Genomic DNA, 24295 nt, shown 5'->3' with positions numbered 1-24295 from the left:
GTCAAATTGCCTAAACTTAGGCCTCCTCATGTCTATTTCCTTGGCCTCATTTGGTATGGGAAAGTAATTTCTAGTGTTCATACAGCTGGACCAACAAGGATGCAAGCAACGGATGTTTGGCAAAGATTTTTCATTTTGTTTCTCTTAAAAAAGTGATCACGTTTTTGTTAGGTTATGTTAAGCTGGGTTTATATCTGACCCGGCTTGCACCCGACCTCATTTAATGTTGGAAGCGCTACGGTTTTAAATGGGATTTTTTCTAAGGCTTAGTCCATGAAATGAAGACTTAGGCTAATAGTCTCAAAGTCAGAGCCCCCGAAAAAAAAAAATTGGCCCGTTTCAGTGTTTTGACTCGGTTGTGGGTCGTAAACCTAGCTAAAACATTGTGGACGTAATCCTTAATAGTGAATCACAAAAATCTCTATATTTTGTGATTGCTTTTTATTTTTCGTATCTTAATGGTTCTAAAAATAGAATAGATTTCCTAATAGTTTTTTTTTTTAACATTAACAAACAATTTATTTCACTTATTTTCTCATTAAAAAAAATTAAAAAGGTAACTTCACTAAAGATTCTTGAACTTCCATCCGATTTGACAAACTCTCCTCCAAACTTTAAAATCTCTCATAGTCCCTTGAACTTTCAATTGCAATCAATTTGGACCCCCCGTCATATTTTAAACTTTAAATAACGTTTATACCCATGAATTTTTTTTTATAAAATTTCAACTTTACCCTTAATTCCAAATTTTTTTTTTTTTTTATTTAAAAAAAAAATCATGAATATTTTTGTCTTTTTTGGTATTTCTAACGACTAAATTTGATAGATAGGTTCAAATTGAGAGCAATTGAAAGTTCAGGGAGACTAAATTAATAGATTTTGAAGTTTATAAGAGATTTGTCAAATCAAATGGAAGTTCAGGGTCTTCAATGAAGTTATCCCAAAATTAAAAACTCATTTTTATTTTATATCAAGTCAATCAGTTATTTTCTCAAGACTCTTTGCCAAACACATCCGCTAATTTACAATTATGAAGTTTGGGTATGATTTGGATAGATGATAGTGTAGCATGCCTTCTCCTTGCCTAGAAATTCTCTGGTTCAAACTTCTTTTTAGATTGATTACGATCGACAATAATCATTGCCTTTCTAGAAAATATATTACTATATATCAAAGAAAGAAATTTGATACATTTGGACAGTTGGTAAATGGTTTTGAAATATGTTTTTTATTTTAAAACATGGAAAAATGTTTCCAAAACCGTCACCCAACGTAGCCCCACAATTACCAACAAATTAGATTAGCTAGGTTTGGTTGTAGGAACCAAACTGTTAACTGTTGGACTCCTTCAACTTTGCAAGATGCATGTAATTACTTTGCAAGTGATTATGTCGACAAGATATAGCTGACATTTTTTTTTTTTTTTTAAAGAAAAACATTTCAATTTCATTGATAATAATCACAAGCATAAAGCTCTTACATCGCAGGAGCACAAAGCCTGAAAATACAAATTATAGCCGAAGCTACAAAGATACAATCATCACCTAAAACCTCCACTAACCTATGACTAGTTTTCTGTTGAGATAACAGATCTACATAAGACAAACGCAATCCAATGCATAGGTAGCTCAAATTCATCCTTAACCCAAAAGCCAAGATGAAGTTCACGTCCACAACTCAAAGGTCTGGACCAAAAATCACATCCATGACCCAAAGGTCTGGACCAAAGTTTAGTTCACATCCAAGCAGGCAGATCGAGGGGCCAAAGCCTTATTACAAACAGAAGCAAGAAAATCGAAATAAATCGTGGGCGAACCAAAGAGGCAAAGCCTTATTACAAGCAAATAACATGAATGAAATGCATACAGGGAAAAATAGGAACAAAGACAATACAAGGAAAGTAAAACAAAACGGGAACAGGCACACGCAGCGTGGATGCCGAGAGTGCACTCGCCGAAGACCGACACCGGAAGGGAATGCTTGAAGCTCGACGCGGCGGGGACGCGAAAAAAGGCCCAAAACAGTGGATGGAGGGAGGCGAAGCCGATCGCCAGCTGGCCGGAAAACCATCGCAGCATGGGGCGTTGAGGCTCTTCGCTGGAGGGGCGCAAGGAAAAACCCAGCAGCGGACGGTGGGTGGCAGAGCGGGCGGAAGAGATCGGCGGCGAATACAAAACAAAACAGGGGGGAGTTTGAAAGAAACCCCAAAATCAGCACCCACACTGAGTGGCACATAGGCAAAGCTACAAGAACAACATACAAAAAAAAAAGCAAAGAAACAGAAGGGAAAGGAACAGAAAACAACTAGAGAGCCCCGCCAGAGACAAAAGCGGAATAAAGAGGAAGGGGCGGTGGAGAAGGGGTAGGGAGGAGGCAACCCAGGCCAGGGACATCAAATAAACTACTGGCACCCAGTGCAAGGGCATGCAGGGGGAGGGGGGAGGCAGCAAACGACCATCCCTCCTCCCCTCACCATGGGGGAGGGGGCTTACCTGAGGCTGTGGCACTAGAGAGAAAGCGAGAAAACCCTAGCCTGGTTGATTTTTGATATAGCTGACATATTGTAACATATATAATAACAAAAAGGAAAAGAAATAAGAAAAAGACCGAGGCTCCGTTTGTGGTTAAATCGAAACATTTTTGGTTGGCCAATAAAACCGTATTTAATTTATGTAAAATGGTCTCTCTCTTTTAAAACTATAAACCATTTTTCGAGTTTAAGCTTCTCATTCTTGCATTTACACTCTCTCACAGTTCATTCTACATTGCCGGAATCCGCCACAAGTGTTTACCAAAAGTTGCCAGCTGTTTTTTTTGGCTACCGTTGCTAATATTATGTAGCTGAAACATTGAAAATAGTTTCCAATAGAAATTTTATTGTGTTGAAACAAATAGAACTTAAGAGTTATTAGATGCATTGTATTAAGCCAATACAGTGATACACTCTAATTAGTGAAAGAAAATTAACATGGCGAGTGATGGTTGAACTATGATTGATGGTCTACTACAAATATGTTTAGCCTTGCGATTTTTGCATGTCAAAAGTATGTTTTTAAACAAAATCGTGAAAAAAAAAATGACGGTTTTGAAAACGTGAAAAAATGTATGTTTATAAATCGCGTGCAAGGGTTGCACTTTTAAAAACACACGATTTTAAATGTTGTATTGCAATTTTACGAAACGTTTAACTATATTTTTAAAAATTATGTTTTCATTAACTGCATTTTGAAATTACTACTTTTTAAACTACACATTTTAAAACTGCTCAACCAAACGGATTAGTAGGTTGAAAAAAAAAAAAAAAAAAAACGCGTTTAGAAGCTCTTACATGAAGGGTTTTTTATTTATTTCTTAAACATGTAATAAAAGATCATTAACTTCATAAGTCCCATATCATAGAATTAAATCTCCAATGTCTTTGAAAAAGAGGAATATCACTAAACTAAAAAAATTACCGTTGTTTCTTAAAGAAGTTGACTGTAGGCTTTGGAAATTCCGTTTACATTACAAGGGTTGGTAGAATGTATTTTACTTCTTGTAATCATCTTAAAAGGCTAAGCTCACTAGAGCCTAATTTTTAGACTTATATATATATATATATTATAAATAATAAAAACTTTGATTAACGTTTGAGCTACGATTTATTAGATTAATTAATAAAAAAGGAGGTCATCAATGTGTTGAATTTGACTATGGTGGTGATTAGCCCACCAGGCGCGTGAATTACACTTTGTAATATTAGGGTAAATCCAATATATAATATATAATATAATATAATTATATATCTATCAGCAAGACGGTTTGAACAATTCAAAGCAGCAAGCAACTTTCATTTGGTCAAATCATGGAAAACAAATCAAGCAAATAACAATTTCTAATCAACCCTCTTGCTTAAGTTGTTCATATTGATTACTTATTCATATTTTGGTTTTCCAAGATTTTTTATTTTTTGATTCAATCCGTGGCATGATTCATGGGAAGATTTGTTGTTGAACATTTTGGCCAAATAATTGGTAGATTTTTCAGATTTGACAAATTGATGCAAAAATGTCAAACATAAAAAAGGATTAAATCAAGGAAAATGCTAAAAGCACAACTATTTTGCCCAGGCCAATTTTTGCCTTATTTTTTAGTTTAAAAAATAACAAAATTAAAAAAAAAAAAAGTTTCTAAAGCAATAATTTTTATTTTGGTTTTTTTTTTTAAAAAAAAATAAAAACTGTATTTTGCTTCAGAATTTTTTTTTTTAATTTTTAATTTTAAAAATTTTAAAAAATTCTGAAGGAATAATTTTTATTTTGGTCCTTCTTTTATTTGGTATTTTTTAAAAAATTAAAAATTGTATTTTTCTTCATAATAATGACCATTTTTTTTTTAAAAAAAAAATTAGCCATTATTATGAATAAAAATACAATTTTTATTTTTATTTTTTTAAAAATACCAAATAAAATAATGACAAAAATAAAAATTATTACTTCGGAAACTTTTTTAATTTTTAATTTTGTTATTATTTCTTAAACTTCTAGCTAAAAGAAGAAAAAAGAAAATTGGTTGAAATTGGATTGGATTTGATGGATGACATACCAAAAATGCTGTACAGTTGTGTATCACATAAACAGCTGGTGAGACATCAAAAACTTTCATCACTTTCAGAAGACTCATTGCCAATTATTTTGTGTTATCTATTAATCAGATTGACTTCACATCAAACTTAAAAAAAAAAATAGAAAAAAAAGGGATCATTATAAACCCAACCCAACTTAATAACTAACAATAAACCTTCAAAACACTTTCCAATTTTTCATTTAAAACATAATTGGCACGCGGAGTTAAGTGTAACAATTCGTGTTCATATGTCGGGTTCAAATTGTGTCAAGACGTGAGTATAATATTATATAAACAAACTCTAACTCGACATTTTTAATTAAACGGGTTAAATGTAAATTTATATCGAATTCACGTGTCATGTCAAAAATGGTCAGCTAAATATATCATAATTTCATCAATTTAATTAAACGGGTCAAATTTTTTAACCATAATTTTTTAATTTCGTGTTGAGTTTGCGAATCGTATCAAAAAAAATTTCAGGTCTATGCGAAATAGACTATAAAATGAAATGATTATTTGCATGGAGTAATAATTATTTTATTTAGTTGCATATTATTTTTGGAAATAATCTAATCATTCCCCCAAATAGAGGAATACTATTCATGGAGGAAGAAATAATAATGTGTTTTCCAAAATAGTCGGCTGTGACGGGGAGAGGAGAGGGAGGAGCGTGGAGAAGAGGCGCCAAGAAGGAGGGTGGTAAAAAAAAAACGAGGAGAATGGTAAAAGGGTGGGTGGTGAGAGACGGAAGTGGAGGCGGGTGGGTTAGGGGGGTTTGACCAAAGCAAAGGCAGTGAGTCCTTCGGGAAGGCAGGACTTCTACAGTTCTACAACTCGTACTAGTCATACTGGCTGCCAAAGCCAAGTAGGCCAAAGAGAAAAATAAGAAAGAAAAAAGAGAGAGAAAAATGCAAAGAGCGGGTTTTGATTGAGTCTGACTTGACTCTTCTCTCTCTCTCTTTCTGTCTTTGGGTTTTAAGGTCTTTCTTTATCTGCTACCCCATCAACCCCTTTGCCCAACACCGTCATCATCATCATTTATTTTCTAGCAGATCCAAGTTCAACTCATCCACCCGCTTTTCTATCTGTGACCTGGTGAGTTTCTCTGACTGGTTTTCTGTTTTGTGTGTGTGTCAGTTTGTGCATAGCCGCCTATTTGTTGGTAACTGCGATTGATCTTAAATTTTGATTCTTTTTGTGATAATGGTTTGTGGGTTTTGATCAAATTCTGCTTTGTTTGAGTAAAGGATTTAATTTTAGTGATTCTGTCGCATGCTTTTCTTTGGAGAAATTGGATTCTTAATTTGTGTTTGACTTGCGGTTTCTGATTTATGGGTTGGGTGTTTTCTTGATTGACAGTTTGGTGATCTGGGAGTTGATGGGCTGGAACACTCAGTAGTGGTCAGAATTGGTACTGTGGATGTTTGCGGAAGTAGGAGTTTCATTTGTAGTTTCAAACTGGTTTGGTTGAATTCCTAGCTGTGGAGATTGGAGGAGCTTCTGATTTTGCTCTGGTTATGTACAAACTGGTATAGTTGAATTGCTGATTACGAGGGTTGGTGTTAGTTCTTGTAAATAGTCCAAATTCTTGGCTATTGTATGGAATTTGTGAATGAAATAAAAGGTGAGGCATAGTTTGTGGTGATCAATACCATGGGTGGGATTTGCTCGAGGTCGGGGAGATCCGCCGTGGATCGTGGGATTGTTGATAATGCTCCCGTTGGAAGCTTTCAACATGCTAATGGCCATTCTAATAATGGGTCTGGAGTGGTTTTCGAGTCTCATGCATTGCCCGTGAAAATAAGTAGCCATTTGACCCCGTCTCCGGTTGGCGAAAACATGGATAAGCAGTTAAGAGAGCACTTTTCGTTTCCGGAGCCAAATGTAGTTCCATATGGTCTTGCTCCGGATGATCTCAATGACGGGATTCCTCGCTTGAATAGGGTTTTATCACACAAATCTAGATCAACCAAGTCCAAGCAGGCAGTTGCAAAGGTAAGTCTTACCTTGATATGTTCTATGCATGTTTTTGCTTATATTTTTTGGTTGGAATCAATAATTCTTCTTTAGGTTGAACAAAATATGCTATGGTAGGGTTACTAGTTGCGGTTTTTTTTTTTTCTTTTTTTTTTTTTGCAGTTATGCTTGTTTTCAATAGCATTTGAAGCCACAGACTCTTCCCTTATGGAAGGAATTCATTACTAGATATTGGTGCCATTAGAAATAGGATAAAATGTTGCAATGATGTCAGTTCACAAATTCTCTGAGACCTATCCATCCATGCTTAAGCAGGGTTAACTTGGAATAGAATTTTGCAAGGCTTACAGCTCGTTGGAGTGGGTTCCTTTGTAGGAGTGGGTGGATGGTATTGTGGTTTGGGGAGATATGCTCTAGAAAATGGCTTACAGCTCTTTGTTGACTTGGAAATTATTTCCGTTGGCTAGTATTTTTCGCTCACACCAAACACCAAAAAATGGGGAAAACATTTTCCAGAAAACGTATTACACCGAAGCAAACGCAGCCTAACAAAATTTCACGACACGTTCCTCAAGCCCACCTTCCCCTCATTCAGATTGGATGATGTCCTTTTTGCTGAAACAAAAGCAGCCTAAAAAAATTTCATGACACTCGTTTCTTCCTCATACCCACCTTCCCGTCATTTTCAAATTGGATGACGTCCTTTTTGCTTAGTGGAAGACTTTTGTTCTTTTTGATAAGTAATCGAGATATCATTAAAAGCGTAAGGTGCCCTTAAGTACACATGAAATATACAAGAGGAGACACCTAGCTAGTAGGGGCAAAGAGAACAAAAGAATCATGATAACTAATTACCAAAGGAGAAACATAAGCAACTGTTCAAAGATATATAAGTGTTGAAAAATAAAGATTTAATCTCTTCCAAAAATAAAGACTTTTGTAAATGCCTTTTTGTTTGTGATGGGTCTGGAATTGACCTGGGCTGTAGGGAATTGAGGATAATTGGAGAAATTTTAAGATTTGAAGGAGGCTATTAGAGCTTTTGTGTGTTTCTGACATGTGATTATATATTTATGTTACTGGCCATAGTAGCAAAGTGGTACATAAAGATATTTTGTATCAAACAACCTTATGCACTTGAAGAGGAACATAAAGATATTTTAGGAAGAATAAATTATTCCTGCATGATGCCTAGGAGTAAACCGAACACGCGAATCTCACATTCTCTAGAATCCTATCATATTCCTAATCATTCCCAAACTTGCGAATAGTCATATTCCTGAGAATTTGGATTCCCATGCATCACCTTCCCAGTAATGTGAATGTCATGAGGAAAGTTAGATCCTGCAAACCAACCGTCTTGTTAAGTTTTAGCTACTTCACTTGATTGGTTGTTTCTAGATTTTTGGAGGTTCTTTGTGAGGTAAATATGCTTCATTGTTAAAATTTTTTTTGTTTTTTCTGGGAATTATCTTGTATCTTGCCTCTCCCCCCCCTCCCTGCCAGAAACTGTCATTTCTTCAATGTGAGGCATTATGTTTGTAAGTTGCGAACCTAAGTGCTTGTGATATTTTTACTATCATTGCTTCAATAGTTATTTTTACTCTGTACTTGCGAACTTAAGTGCTTGTTGGCCTTATGTTTGTAAGTTGCCAAGAGAATTTTTCAATATTTCCCATGATTGTTGAAGTTTAGATGGTGGTTTCCGCATTTGTCAGTAATTAAACAAATATTGTGTTAATGTGTAAATATTATCGCTATGGTGTTGAATAGGAATAGTAATCTCTTTTTTTTTTCTTTTTTTTTGTGTGTGTTATAGGTTTCTGAGGTGAGCTTACTTCTGGGCAGAGCTGGTACTGCTGGGCTTGGGAAGGCAGTGGAAGTTTTGGACACGCTTGGTAGTAGCATGACCAATTTGAACCCTAGTGGTGGTTTTACCTCAGGGGTGACAACAAAAGGGAATAAAATTTCAATTTTGGCATTTGAAGTTGCGAACACAATTGTTAAGGGTGCCAGTCTAATGCAATCCCTTTCCAAAGAGAACATCAAACATTTAAAAGATGTGGTACTTCCATCGGAAGGGGTGCAAAATTTAATTTCAAGAGATATGGATGAACTTCTAAGAATTGCTGCAACCGACAAGAGGTGTATAGGCGTAGATAGTTATATTATTTTTATAATGTTTTTGTTATTGGCTTTGGACTGGTTAATTCTTCTTATGATCGTTACATGGTTGAGAAAATTAATCATTTTGTTCTGCAACTCTGGCAGAGAAGAATTGAAAATTTTCTCAGGAGAAGTGGTGCGTTTTGGAAATCGTTGCAAAGATCCTCAATGGCACAACTTGGATCGCTATTTTGAAAAGTAATCATAATAGAACTTGTGTATGGGACCTTGTCTGTGTTCTTTTAACCTCTCAAACGAGGTTCTCATGTTTTGTCTGTGTTATCTTTCTGATATTTTAGGTTGGGTTCAGAACTTAACCCCCAGAGGCAATTGAAGGAAGAAGCAGAGACTGTGATGCAGCAATTAATGATTTTGGTTCAGTATACAGCTGTGAGTATTTTCACATTACTATTGCATAGCAGCAGCTGCACTGAGTTGCAGTGGTGTAAATTAATAATTTAGTCATAATAGACCCTTTGTCTCACAGCTTGAACCAAAATGGAAAGAATAGGATAATTTTTTTTCCCTTTGTCTCACAGCTTGAACCAAAATGGAAAGAATAGGATAATTTTTTTTCCCTTTTTTGGTGAATTTATTTGTACAACAATGAATAATTTGTATTCTTCATTTTCTAGTGCTTGTGGGACTGGATGATGAAACATTAATTATTTTGTTACGTCAATGAGTGCTCTGAATTGAAATAAATGTACATCCTGATTTGGTGTGTGTGGGGGGGGGGGGGGGGGGGGGGGGGTGTGGGGGAGATGTAGACAATATGAGAAGTTGATTTTGTTAATAGATTGTGATACCTTCTTTTGATACTACAATAACCAATCAATGTATTTGATTGGCCCCCGCGCCCACCCCCCCCCCTCCCTAATGCTGTATAATTGGTATACGTTGGAACTTTACTGAAGGAAGACAAATCTGTTTCTTGGCTCCAGGAACTATATCATGAGTTGCATGCGTTGGACAGATTTGAACAGGATTATCGGCGTAAACTTCAAGAAGAGGATAACTCAAATTCTGCTCAAAAAGGTAACATGCTTGCATTTCTAGCTTATTTGGGTTTTGTAGATTAGAAAAGTTGTCAAGAGATTTTAGTCTCTGCTTCCAAACCAAAAGGGAGTAGGAAGCTTAAGAATTTAGAGTGCTCGATCAGAGTTGGTTCTAGCCAGGGAAAAAAAGGCAAGAGGTCTCTTGCTGTGTTGTAATGTAGCCCAGGGTTTTTAGCTGGTTTTGGGTTTTTGTTGTGGGGCTCTTGGTGTTTCTTCTGTCATTTGGGTTTTTGGGGGTGTTTTTTTTTTCTTCCTGTTTTGGTGTCCTTTGTATTCTTCCTATATGCTTAGGGGTGCCTTGCGTTTTTTTTAATGATATTTGATTATGTATAAAAAAATTTGTTTTTACATTATGGCCAAGCGGATTAAGGGTTTGTTTGATTTAGTGATTTCAAAATGTGTGGTTTGAGAAAATAGCGATTTCAAAACATAGTTAACGAAAACATGATTTTTAAAATCGTGCGTTTTTAAAATGCACCCCTTTATCTGCGATTTGAAAATGTGGAAAAAATTCCTTGTTTTCGATTTTTGAATGCAGTCTCAAATGGGACAATTTTTGTGATTTTGTTTAAAAAAGTACTCTTGACCATTGGCAGGCCAAACAGACTCTAAAGCATAAAAGGTTAGAAATTTTATTAACATGTTCGAATTTCTAGTCCTGTTAATTATCTAAAATGGGTCATGGCAGTTCTTAGGCTTGGCTATATCCAGCTTAATAATCTTTCATATTATGAGTTTTGCAGTAGTTTTTTTTTTCTTAATATAAATATGGGGTGTTTGTGACTTATCAACAAAAACAAAAAGCATGAAATCTAATTATGACACATTGATATCAGTAAAATATTATAGCGAGTAATTTACATTATTTTGACCTTAATTTTTTTTTTTTTTTTTTTGTGTTCTTAAATTTTTGTAATATGTTTGTATCGTTGTAGTGCCAGGCCTGGGCATGATCTTTATTATCCTTAATAATCTTTATTTCAGAGCTTGGTGTTGCCTCCAATTAGCCTATGAGCTCTTCTTGAATTGATATATATATATATATAGTCTGCTTTAGTTCCTAATTAATTATGCTCTGTATTAAATCCTGAAAATTTATGGAGGATACCTTTTGTTTTAAATCTTGTTTTCATTGTTATTATAACAAATATCACTATTCACAAGTAACTTTGTTTTATTATGTGTGACTTATCTTGTTTTATTTATTTATTTTTGATAAGTAGGAGACAGCCTTGCAATTTTAAGAGGAGAGTTAAAGAGTCAAAGGAAGCATGTAAAAAGTTTGAAGAAAAAATCACTCTGGTCCAAGATTTTGGAAGAGGTAGCAAGTCAGTACTGCTTTATGTTGCTCTTTCTAGTTGCATATGGAGAGAATGTGCAACAATAAAATTTTGTGTTTCAAGATATCAATGATTCAACCTTGTTAGTTCATTTGTTTTCTGATACTATCACCGCTATGTATTCAGCAGCTGTATACACAGTATGCAGTGGACTGTTCTTCCATGGTTCTTAAGTGATAGTCACATGATGAATCTCTTTGTCACTTATCTGTGAAGTTGTTTCTCATTAACTTCTCATTATCATTATTCCTTTCACCAATCTTTCATCTTGTATTTTACAGGTGATGGAGAAACTTGTAGACATTGTCCATTCTTTGCATTTGGAGATTCATGAAGCCTTTGGTAGTGCTGGTATGCATTGAAAACATTAATGAAATTTCTTATTATGGCCATATGAAGGCTTGTCCTGCTGTAATTCCTTGTCTCCTCCTGGAAATGGGAACGGTCGAGTCTTGGCATTTCTTGTTCCTGCTTTAACTTGCAAAACCTCCAAAGTATATTTGCATTCAAGCAGGGTCAACAAACAGAACAATCAAGTTTACGTTAATGGATGAGAAAGACCCATATTGGTTGGAAAAACAAATTGCTTCTTTGGGTAGCTGCTGAAATGGAGTTTGTGTTTCAATAGAAAGCAAGTGACAAAGTGTCACTTTAAATATTGAAGCTTAGCTGGATTGTTGCCACCTTCTATGGAACAAAATCTGATCATTTCTCAGCCTTGTGAAGAAGCATAAACTTCTTCAAAATTGGATTGCAGATCTATCTGATAGGATGATACTCTGTCTATTTTATTTTAAATAACTCTTCTGAAACATCTTTTGCTTATCTTCATCTATAAAGGTGCTATGTTTCACTTTATTTATTTCTTGACATGACCTATCTTGCTTTAAACAACACTATTTGTAGAAGCCTATTTACACACTATTAATTGGGTTTATTAATTCAGTGGATTTCATGTGTTTTTAACTCTTGACCTTGCAGATGAGGACAAGCCTGTAAAAGGTTCTCAGAGCAACCATAAAAAATTAGGGGCAGCTGGTCTTGCATTGCATTATGCAACTATTATTACGCAAATCGATACCATTGTAAGTTTATGATTCACCCAATCTTGATAGATATTTTATGTTTACTATGTTTTGTTTCATGTTTACTGTAATTCTGAGAATCTGGGTTGTTGCTCTAGAACATATTCTGATATTTACTTATTGAAATGAGTGGCAAAGAAAGGGAGAAAAGAATGCATTTCCCCTACAAACTTGTAAGATGATATTTTGTTGGCAGACCTAGAATGTCTATAGACTACAAAGAAATGTTCTTTTTGTATTGTAAAGCCCACTTAGTTGAACCAACTGTCTAAGAGAGCTTGAGGGTGTGTACTGTTCTTGTCAATTTTTGGAATCAATCATTCTCGTGTCTCACCTCTCAACATCTCTCCTGTTTAATGATCCAAGAAACTCATACTAACTTTATTTTTGTTGGTTTTTTGTGGTGAATTCCATGGAACTCATAATAATAACTTTTGGGGTACTCTTGGGTAGTTATAGGATGTATCAAACTCTTAGGTACTCTTTGGTAGTAATGGGATGTTTCATTCATGACAAGCACTTATGGAAAAACTAGCCTATGTCTGAAGGAAAAGTGTATACTGGGCATATTATTTGATAATTTTGCTTGATTTTGGTGTGTGTGTGTGTGTGTAATAAATGGCTCCTTGGGGTAATTATCCAGATTATAAACAGAATTTCTTTTAATAGCACAATAATCTATCTTTTCAATCCAGAGGTGATGTTTTGGTGACTAGTTAGATGAGAATTGATGCTCTGTAGTAAGTTACGTTCATTTTGCTTTAATATGGGTGTTTTGATAATATATATATTATAACATCAAATTGTAATCAGGTGTCTCGATCAAGTTCTGTACCTCCAAATACGAGGGATGCTTTATATCAAGGGCTACCGCCTTATATAAAGGCAGCTTTGCGTCCAAAATTACAGTCATTTCAGGTTAAGGAAGAGGTATGTATTGTATATATTTTTGGAAAGTGGGAATCATCTGATTCATTGGAGTATTTTCTTTTCTTTTTTTGGTTATATTATTAATTGGGCTGCTATTGCAAAAATCATTTCAAAGTAAGTTAATGATTCTGGCCCAGTAACAAAGGAGAACAAGAAAGAATAAGTGAGCTGCTGATTTATTAATTGTATATATCTGCTGATTCATAACCTTCAAATGGTATTCTTGCAGCTTACCATCCCACAAATTAAAGCTGAAATGGAGAAAACTCTACAGTGGCTTGTTCCTATTGCCACCAACACAACGAAGTAAATCTGTCAGCCCTTACATAGAGCAACTTTTTTGGGTTGCGAGTGCACCTGGTATCCCATTTTATCATTTGCTCAATCCCATTGCAGCAGGGAATGTGAATCACTTATATTTGCACAGAAGGGTACTACAGAAGTTATTTTATTTCCAAGTAAAATAACTGATATACCCTTCCAAACCATAATCTAGGTGCTGCCAATGGGACTTTTGTGAATCTTAAAATGGGTGACAAAAGGCCATTTCCGCCATTTTGTCGTGCTGTGGCTATATCTTTATTCACATTACTTTTACTTGTTTTCATTTAACCTCTTTTTTTTTTTAATAAATAATTAACCATGATTTTTTTTTTTGATATGGTCCATTTAGAGCTCATCATGGCTTTGGGTGGGTTGGAGAATGGGCAAATACAGGGTGAGTTCTTAACATGGGTGCTTTTTCTTCATTCATCTTTTGTTCCCCCCTTCATGATTTTGCTAAGCCTTCCGGATTATGTATGTTTAGGTCTGAGATGAACCGAAAACCTGCTGGCCAGACTGACTTACTGCGGATTGAAACACTACACCATGCAGATAAGGAGAAAACTGAAAATTATATTCTCGACCTGGTAGTGTGGCTTCACCATCTAGTCAGCCAAGCTAGGGCTGGTAATGGTGGAATCAGGTCTCCTGTTAAATCCCCAATTCGGTCCCCAAACCAGACGACGATACAGTTATCTACACACTCTCCCAACTCTCCATCCCCCGCGTTGACAGTTGAAGACCAAGAGATGCTTCGGGATGTTAGTAAGCGGAAATTGACTCCTGGAATAAGCAAGAGTCAGGAATTTGACACTGCAAAGACCAGGTTAAGCAAGCACCATAGGCTCAGTAAGAGTAGCAGCCAGTCTCCAACAAGTGAAACTAAAAGGGATCCATTCCCTATTAGGAGGCCATTTTCTGTTCCTGTCATCGACTTTGAAATCGACCGGATCAAAGCCTTGGATGTCATGGACCGAGTGGACACGATGCGAAGTTTATAATTATTATGGCATTTCAAGATGCACCACAAGAGAGGTCCTTTGTATGTATCCGTGGTTCCTGCATTGCATTTTTCGATATAGGGTGCTTTGTGGCAAGGGAGATCTCGTTGGAGTTACTTTTGTCGATGGTGAATGATACAAGTCATCACTTTTTTGAATGTGAAAATTTAAGTTGATAATGAGTTGTTGAAGGGCAATTTATTGTTGTAGAGATGGAACTGTAGCTCTGTTAGTTCTATGTGTACAGAATAGCATTTTATAATAATTGAAATTTCATGGTTCTGTTTCTTTTCTTCTTGTGTGCATGCAGCACCCATTATTTACTGCAGATGTGAAGTAGTAATCTTTGAGCAAGAATACTGCACAACTAGGGAAAGAGGCTGAAATATTATTCAACCTTCCAAATATATCAAAAGTTTTTAAAAAATGAAATTATTTATCTATTTTAGTTTCTTATATTAACCTTAGGTTTGAACATACCTTTTTGAATTTGAAGTCCTTATTGGCTTATTTATTTTTTATTTTTTCAAATTTGAATCCATTTTCCTTCAAGGATATCTCATGTGATTGCATAACCATGGTGAACTCTCTCTCTCTCTCTCTCTCTCTCTCTCTATATATATATATATATATATATGATATGCTCATGGTAGATAAAATGCAGGCACAAGAAAATGGTAGAGAAGCCATTGACATCATTCTATAAAATGGGCCAAATCTTTTATCTTCTTTTCCGCAATGATCCATACAACTACTTGGGGAACAATCTTAATTTATATTTGTTTGCTCATCCTCATTATATTCTTGACTAATTAAGTAAAACACCAGCACTTCAATTTGGAAAGTTGAATTATTGGTCAGCTAAAGACTGAAAAGATGATGGCAAGAAATGGCTGGCCATTGTGGCCAATATGGAAGTTTGAAAAAGGAAAACAATATAAAACATGGAGGGGATTTGAAAGAAATTAAGCGCAAGAGAATATATGCGCAATGAGCAATGGGTAGTCCTAACCAACCCTTGGATTAGTTAATAATAATAATAATAATAATAATAAAATTAAGGATTAGTTGGGGATTGTCACACTCATACGTAATGCAAATGTTGAGGATACTACAAATTTTACTATATCCCTTTACAAACAGACAATGTAGATTATGTAACACAGTCACATTAGTTACTAAAAAGGTAAACTTATCATATTTGTCCTCAGGGACAGAACTAAAAATTTAACTTTAGGGGGCCTAGACCGTACTCAAATTTTTTCAAGGGGCCAAAGAAAAAAAAAAAAAAAAAGACCTAAAATGTTTATTTATAAACACCTCCATCCTAACAGTCCATTATAGTATAATGTAACTGGCGTGAAATGTCACGTCCTGTAGTGTCAATAATACGGCTTTGTTTGGTAAATCCCTTGTTCCTAGATATTGTAGCTGAGTGGATTGAAGTAAAAAAAAAAAAAAAAAAAAAAAAAAAAAAAAAAAAAAAAGTAAGAATGTTTGGTATAAAAAAGGTTAAAAGGTGATACGACAAAGTAAAAAAATTTTGTTTTGTAGTGATTTTTTTATTTAAATAGTAATAAAAAGTAAATGATGTGATATATAAAGTAAATAATGTGATATAAAAAGTGAAAAAAGTGATAATATTTTGATGTTGATTTTTTTAAAAAAAATGAAGTGAAAAATATTGATTAACGGAGGATAAGGGGTTTACCAAACGGGGCATTATAATACTCTTAACAACACTAATTCTTAATGGGAGAGATGAAAGTAGCACAAGGCTAGCTAACACATGAGTCGATTAGCAAATCTAATCTTCCATTTGTTTCCATTAATTCTCCACGTGCATGCCACATGTTGTTTTTGTTTCCATTCTCATTTCTCCATGCATGTGCCGCATGTTCTTTTTGCTTCCATCTAGTCTTCAAAATGCTTACTAGCTTTGAAGAATAAAAATCCATTGGGTGATTATCTTAATGGATCAAACATGATTGGATATTCAATAATATTGTTATGTCAGACACCATTACCAGTACTTCCAATTTTCCATACAAAAGGACCAAGGTGATAGCTTTGATAATAATATTATAATACTTTTTATTAAATGTCTAAGCCTGGATAGAGCTGATAATGTTTAAAAAAAATCCAACATGTTAGAATTGAAAAATTTGACCCATTTTTAGTTAATAAGTCGGGTTAAGATTAACCTAGCTATATAGTCTTATGGGAAATGGGAAATATTTTATGTGTTCTACTGGTCTTAATTAGGTATATATTATTTTATAAAAACTGAGTGAGAAAAATAAGTGTCAATTTTTTTTTATAAAATAATATCCACCTAGGACTAGAAGAATACCTAGCATTCCCAATAGTATGTGCAAGAGCGGAACTAAAAAAGGTTGAATTTTATGAAAGTAAAGAGACAAAACTAAAAAAAATAAATTGTTTGGGATGTCAACTTCATAAAAATACTTAAACTTTAGAAGAAATTTTCAAAATTTTTATTTTTTTAAGAAATTTGGAGGGGCCAGAACCGGCCCCCAAGGCTGGTGGTTCCATCCCTACCTATATATGTGGCAGTGTCTAGACACTATTTGAGTTAACACGCGACATTTAGTATTAACAATTTTTGACACGACATGTGAATCTGATATGAATCCAACATGAAATTTTCGGACTGGAGTTCAAAGATTTAACCCTTCTTATTAAAAAGATGGAATTAATATTTATCTATATAATTTTATATATATATACCCATATTTCAACTCGAGTAAACGCCAAATTGTCACCCTAAATAATGCATGCTGCTATAATAGCTGCCTGATGTTGTCCAACAGTCCAAGTGTATGTTGTGTAACTGACCCGGTCGCCCGTGGCAGGCGCAAGCAGCACCTCCGGTACCGCCAATCATACCCTGCAAACGAAACGTTTGCCGCCCAGATTCCCGCAGATAATCCAAGCCATGTGTTGCTCTTTCTGTTCGTTTTTGCTGCAAATTAACCGACCGACACCACCCCTTTTTCCTCCATCTCTCTCTCATGCCATCAAACCATAATGAAAGCAAAAAGAGAAAGGGTTACAGCTCCATCCATGCATTTTGTTGTATAATGAAAAGAAAAGGTTTCAACGCCCATGCTATATTTAAGGCTTTATTGGAGGGAGAAATGCCGCGCATCGGTAATTTTCACCGTCACGTCAAGTAATAAGCATTTAAAGAGAACGAACAGAGTGAATACTTTATTTAGACATGGTTACAATAGCATTTGTCTGTTGAAAATCAATGACAAAGCTTGATTGAACTATAACCCGACTTATATCTATCTTTGCATGCATTAATAAGAGGAGCACATTTTCCAACGTAACAACACATAATATATCCAATGGGGGCATGCATGCAACAGCAAGTGGTCATCGCCTCATTGCTTCAAAAGTCAATGAGGTCCCTGACCCTTTTACTTTAATTGCTGTTACAGTTCTTCGGGTTGCGGAAGCTCGCACCTGGATAAGGTCAAAGAACTTCACCTCCCTGACCCTCATCAGCATTGACCACCATGCCATCTACAAACCCAGCTAGACTGCTGGAGAGATCAATCATGATTATCATAGATTAATTAATTACTGATGTAATTTTGGATACCATGTTGGTAAGCCCAAAACCAATACCAACTCAAGAATAAGTTGAATCAGATACAAATGACTTTATTTAACGGAAAACGTTCTGATGCTTAAGTTACGTAGCCTTTCGAGGAAAAACATTTTTTAAGATTTAGAAGATGAATGAATAACATAATTTCATACTTGTTGATAACTTGTTTTCTTTGCAAATCACGGCATGAGCTTTCTTTCCTCTACATTGATTCTACCAAGTGTTTCCCTATTATTGGGTAGTTCTTTGACTATGTGTAGTATCTGGTCACTAACTCTTGACGAATCAAGTCTCATGTTGTGTCATGCTTTCCGGTTCGATACTGTTTTGTCTACGAAAGTGAATTAAAAACAAGATTAGTTTTGCCCCGCTAAAGTGAAAAACAAGTTTAATACGGCAATGCTCTTTAATCTTAGTGAATGTTATTTTTAGCAAACAAACAAGGAAAGATCATAAGATTATGAAGCTTGGATAGGTCTATATATATATATATATATATATATATATATATATATATAACCAAGTTTATTCAAACTAATAATACATTGCCACGTGGTTAAAGAATTAATTATTTCATTAAGAAGAGAGAGAACGAAAGTCACATTCTTATCATATCATATGGGTGATTTTACTTCATCTATTTAATACAATACAATAGAAAGCAATTTTTTTTTTTTTTTGTTTAAAAAAAAAGTCAACAGAAATATTAGCAATTAACCAAGTTATCCAAAACTCATAAAAGGAAAGACGTTGGGAGTATCAATTCTTTATCAATCCTTTCCTTTTCCTTTCTTTCTTGAATCTTACTCTATGACTTTTTTTCCCTCTACATCTCCCACTTTCATCACATTATCCATCGAAAACAAACCCAGTTCGGCAATATTTTTGGATTTTTTTTTTTTTGTTAATATTTTTGTATTTAAAACAAAAAATAATAATACTAAAAAAGTGTTAACAAACAAAAAATAATGCTACGATTGGTGTTCTCTTGATTCTACATTGGTATTAATGTTTTCTAAAAATACAGAAAAAAAAAAAAAACTTATCTCATTGATTCCTCATAGTTTTTTAGAAAATAAAATTCAAATCAAAAGTTATATTGGAGCAATGTCGCTTGATCAGAATTTTATCCGTTCTCAGACAATAGAAATATTATAAAAGAAAAGATTGTCACAATTCTCCTTAATTGTCAATTTTATACCATAATTTTATTTTATTTTATTAGAAAATTCTATTTCTTTTCTTTAATTAATAAAGTTAGATTTATTTTAATTTTTTTCTTTTTTTTAATAGGATTAGATTTATTATTACTACTAAGATTATGTTTACTTTACCGTCTATATATAAGAAGAATGTAAAACTCAACTCATTAATTATTATAAAATTTTTGTGTGAAAACAGGACCACAATTGCTCTCTCAGAAAAGGAAAAGAGTATTTATGAGAATCCTCCACGCGTAGGAAGTCGCAGTAAAATTTATGGTTTGTTGCAAACTATCAGACGACACAAACTGTAAACGGATAAGGCAAATTAACACTTCGCACAAGGCAACGCCAATTCCCTTCATCAACCACATCGCATATAAATCCCCATGCAACTATCCACCCACCACCACCACCACCCACAGCAAACTCTGATCTGATCGCATCGCATACTCTATTGAGAGAAACAGAAACTCAGTTCAATTAGAGAGAGAGAGAGAGAAAGAGGCGTACACATTGCCATGGAGGTTGAGACTGCCAACAAAGACGCGGCGCCGGCGAGCCCTCTGGGAAAGATCGTCCTCGTCGCGTCCATGGCCGCCGGGGTGCAGTTCGGGTGGGCGCTACAGCTTTCGCTCTTGACCCCCTACGTGCAGCTTCTGGGCATTCCACACACGTGGGCCCCATTCATCTGGCTCTGCGGGCCCATTTCCGGCTTGTTCGTCCAGCCCATCGTCGGTTACTACAGCGACCGCAGCACTTCCCGCTTCGGCCGTCGCCGACCCTTTATCGCCGCCGGGTCATTCCTCGTTGCCATCGCTGTATTCCTCATCGGCTACGCCGCCGACCTCGGGCGCTTGTTCGGCGACTCCACCGACAATACGACGAAAACCCGCGCCATCGCCATTTTCGTCGTTGGGTTCTGGATCCTCGACGTCGCCAACAACATGCTCCAAGGCCCGTGCCGGGCCCTCCTCGCCGACCTCTCTGGCGACGACCAGAAAATGATGCGCACCGGCAACGCGCTCTTCTCCTTCTTCATGGCCGTCGGCAACGTCCTGGGCTACGCCGCCGGGTCCTACACTAACCTCTACAAGCTCTTCCCCTTCACCCTCACCGGAGCTTGCGACGCTTACTGCGCGGACCTCAAGAGCTGCTTCTTCCTCTCCATTGCCTTGCTCTTAATCCTAACCACCGTGGCTCTCACCGCAGTGAAGGAACCAGCCTTTTCCTTGGAACCGGAACTGGGAAATCCCGGTGGCGAGGAAAAGCAGGTGGTGCCGTTTTTCGGGGAAATATTTGTTGCCTTAAAGGGCCTACAGAGACCCATGCGGATTCTGCTCCTGGTGACGTGTCTCAACTGGATTGCGTGGTTCCCCTTCCTGCTGTTCGACACTGATTGGATGGGGAGGGAGGTTTACGGAGGAACAGCTGGGAAGGGCCCGCAGGGGGAAATATACGCTCGAGGTGTACGCGCCGGCGCGTTGGGGCTGATGATGAACGCGGTTGTGTTGGGGATCACGTCCGTCTGTGTGAACCCCCTGGCGCGTGGGCTGGGCGGCGTGAAGCGCTTGTGGGGCATCGTTAACTTCCTGCTGGCCTTGTGTTTGGGCTTGACCGTGTTGATCACCAAGCTTGCGGAGTCCGCCCGGCACGGCAAAACCGTACCCTCTTCTCCGCCGACGGGAATAAAGGCCGGCGCGTTGGCTCTATTCGCGGTGTTGGGTGTACCCCAAGCGGTAGGAATTGCCCGCCCCTTTTTTCTCTCCAAAGCATATCTACTGCATTTACTAAAGTAATTTTTTTTTTTATGTTAATATTGTCGCAGGTGACCTTTAGCATTCCTTTTGCTTTAGCCTCCATATTTTCCAACACTTCTGGTGCAGGCCAAGGTAATTTTGAGGATGTTTTTGATGGTTGGATTTGACTTTTTTTCCCTGTAAAATATATATATATATATATATATATATATATATAGTAAAATTAAATCTGGACCGTTATCGAATTTCACTGAAAATGTTTTGAATACTGCAGGACTTTCATTGGGAGTTTTGAATCTTGCAGTCGTCTTACCCCAGGTTAAATTTCTCCTCAATCTTACTTAATTAATTTTACTTTATATTTACTTTTTGGGAAAATTATAGTTTACCCCCAAAAGTGTTGACAACGTTTTTTAATTCGAACACCAAACTTTTAATTTTTGCAATCCACCCCCTCAAAGTTTCAAATTTTTGCAATTTGACCAATTATATCCAAAATTTCTTATATTGCCCATCTGACCATTTTTATATCCCCAAATTTGTTTTTTTTTTTTTGTTCATTAAAAAAAAAAAATCGGGGGCAATATGAGAATTTTGAGATAATATTGGTCGAATTGAAAAAAATTAAAACTTTGTGGGGGTGGATAACAAAAATTGAAACTTTGATGTTCGAATTGAAAAACACTATCAACTTTAAAGGGGTAAACTGTAATTTTCCCTTGCTTTTTTATTACTTGTGTTTTGAAATCATTAATATTTTACAGATGTTGGTCTCATTTGCTAGTGGACCTTGGGATGCCCTATTTGGAGGTGGAAATTTACCGGCATTCCTGGTGGGCGCGGTTGCGGCGGCAGCCAGCGGAATACTGTCACTCACCTTGCTTCCTTCTCCGGCCTCCAACCTCCCTACTTCCTAAAGCGGAAGGTCCGACCATTGAATTACTTCGGTTCCTTCCTTTTCTTGTGGAACTGTTGTAATTAGCATCCAAAGCCATTTTATTTCTAGAAGTACTGTCAATGGCCACTTCCATGTGTAAGCATGACAGGGCCTTTTTTTTGTTTTTGGTCGTGTGGATACTAAGTTTCATCTCTAATAGAAGGATTGAGATCGTCCCTTTAAATCATTAATATTTATGATTATTGTATTCTTAGAAGTGCTTTGTGTTTTGGATTGGTCGATAATGTCTTTGTTTTGAAAAGATAAAATAAAAGACATAAAACAAACAAACCTCGACCTTTTTTTTTTTTGGTGTAAGTTAAAGTCGCGGTTAACTTAACCGTCGGTTCTCTCTGTTCTCTCTCCTAAAAAAAAACCCATAGTTTACCTCCTCCGGGCCCCATGGGAGGAGGGAGCCTTGGCTCCTTCCTCCTCTTCCTCCTTCCCCTTCCGCCCTCTTCCTCTTCCCCTTCCTATCCTTCTCGCCTCTTTTGAGGCCAAATCCGTCTCTTTGGAGGCCCTATCTGCTTTTTCGAAGGCCCTATCTTACACTTTAGTTGTTTTTTCTTCTTCCAATAATCGCATCGCTCACTTCTCCACTATAAATCCACCGTTCATCGGCGTCATCGGCGGCTTCCAGCGACGAATCGGCTCCCTTCTTGGAAATTTTGGATTTGATTTTTTCAAAATTAGATCTATCCTTTTCAGGACACCATCGCCATACACGCGCCCCTCCACTGTGTTCTTGGGTGTCGCTGCTTCTGTCTGCCACCAGAACCGCCCTCATACGACGTCCACGCGCTGGAGCGTGACTAACACGCGCCAGCGAGTGGATCTCACTCGCAAGCGCGTGCAGTTTACGCGCCACCCTCTCAGGTGCTGCACCTCCAGTGCTCCGCCTTATCGACCTCCGTCTCCACCTCTGGTGCACCTCCGTCGTTCGATGCATCTTGTGTCTAGTTTGGTCTGGGTTTTGTTTTTTGTTGTGTCTCTGTACTGATAGGCTTTGAATCGTTCTCCATCAGTGTTTTTGTTTTTGTTGTGACTATCCTTCCGGTGTGTTGCAACGGTTCTTTTGGGTGCATCATTTATGGTGCATCTGTACAAACCATCTTAATTGGTGGTCAATTTTCTTGGTCTTCGTACCAAGAAAGCATAGGCCCGCGTCATTTATTTGATGCATTGCCTCTTTTTTTTTTTTTTTTTTTTTTTTTTTTTTTTTTTCATTCTGATGGAATCGTTTTGGGGCTTACTGTTGGATTGCCCAATCCTTTGTTATTGTTAGTTGTTCTCTTGTTTTATCTATAAAAAAAAAAAAACAAAAAACAAACAAACAAAGCTCAATCTGTGAGGTCAGGGCATGTGAAGATAGGATCGATATTCAGTGAAATATCTTAGGCATGTGGCACGGTGTAATAAAAGATTGTGAAAGTTCAGTGATCAAGTTAAAATCTATTATATTCAAATCTCTCTATGTTTAAATGGCTCAATAGCCTTTGGACTTGTCTTCTTCTTTTTCTCTTTAGTTGGGTGCCTCTCTTACATACTCTTTATGTAGTACTTGAGCTTCGCTTCTCTACACTTTCAAAAAATTGAGTTATTTTAAAATAATAATAATAATAATAATAAAATATGATGTCGTACTTTACTCTTAACCCCAAGGAATAGAACTCACTAGTTGAATCTTTCATCCTTTCTCCCCTTGTGCCTTGGGGCCAATTACCTATATAAAAAAAATAAAAAATAAATAAAAAAGGTCTCCTACTTTACTTGTAAACTTAGATTAGGAAAGTACTAGGAAGCCAAACAAATGAACTCAGAAAAAATTTTAAATTGGCGTGGCAGACCGTGAGTGATAGATAAGGGAGAGAGAATTGCATTTTTTTAATTTAAAAACCCTTATCAAGTAAGTTTAAAAATTTTTCTGGATTCATTTGTTTGGCTCCATAACACTTCTCCTTAGATTAATATAAATTAATTTAGATTGTTCATTTCAAATAAATAACTCAACTCAACCACCTTTCTTTTTCTTTTTTCTATGCTCTTTAAGTGACATGCTGATGGGTAAGAATGGACATGTGATAGCATTTGTATTGCTCTTACGTGGCAACCTAAACACGTGGCACATAGTTCGTTACTTTTTTAATTGAATATGGATGGAAGGAGTAAAAAGATTAATGGTGAAAGCACAAGGCCTTTCTTTGTCACTTTTGAAAACTCATGGAGTAAATTGATAAAAACGCAAAGCACAAGGACGGAAAAGA

The 24295-nt window shown here is 36.3% G+C and overlaps 2 protein-coding genes across 2 annotated transcripts; both read left to right on the top strand.

Moving 5' to 3' along the window:
- The first annotated feature begins 5421 nt into the window (after window positions 1-5421).
- On the top strand, window positions 5422-14777 carry LOC132184040 (Ikzf5 (DUF668)). The gene is made up of 13 exons (XM_088518217.1): window positions 5422-5703; window positions 5968-6603; window positions 8405-8730; window positions 8857-8949; window positions 9051-9141; window positions 9696-9789; window positions 11033-11130; window positions 11431-11500; window positions 12131-12234; window positions 13048-13164; window positions 13394-13470; window positions 13838-13882; window positions 13973-14777. The coding sequence occupies exons 2-13, from the start codon at window positions 6262-6264 to the stop codon at window positions 14487-14489; spliced, it is 1974 nt and encodes a 657-aa protein (XP_088374343.1). The 5' UTR covers window positions 5422-5703; window positions 5968-6261; the 3' UTR covers window positions 14490-14777.
- A 4828-nt stretch (window positions 14778-19605) lies between these two features.
- LOC132184757 (sucrose transport protein-like) lies at window positions 19606-22107 on the top strand. The gene is made up of 4 exons (XM_059598499.2): window positions 19606-21073; window positions 21163-21226; window positions 21369-21412; window positions 21859-22107. Exons 1-4 carry the CDS (start codon window positions 19856-19858, stop codon window positions 22009-22011), a joined length of 1479 nt encoding a protein of 492 aa, XP_059454482.2. The 5' UTR covers window positions 19606-19855; the 3' UTR covers window positions 22012-22107.
- Window positions 22108-24295: the final 2188 nt, after the last annotated feature.

This window comes from Corylus avellana, chromosome 7, assembly GCF_965113065.1.
Source record: "Corylus avellana chromosome 7, dhCorAvel1.hap1.2, whole genome shotgun sequence".
In the NCBI taxonomy this organism is placed as follows: Eukaryota; Viridiplantae; Streptophyta; class Magnoliopsida; order Fagales; family Betulaceae; genus Corylus; species Corylus avellana.
This window is presented reverse-complemented; position numbering and strand designations above follow the sequence as displayed.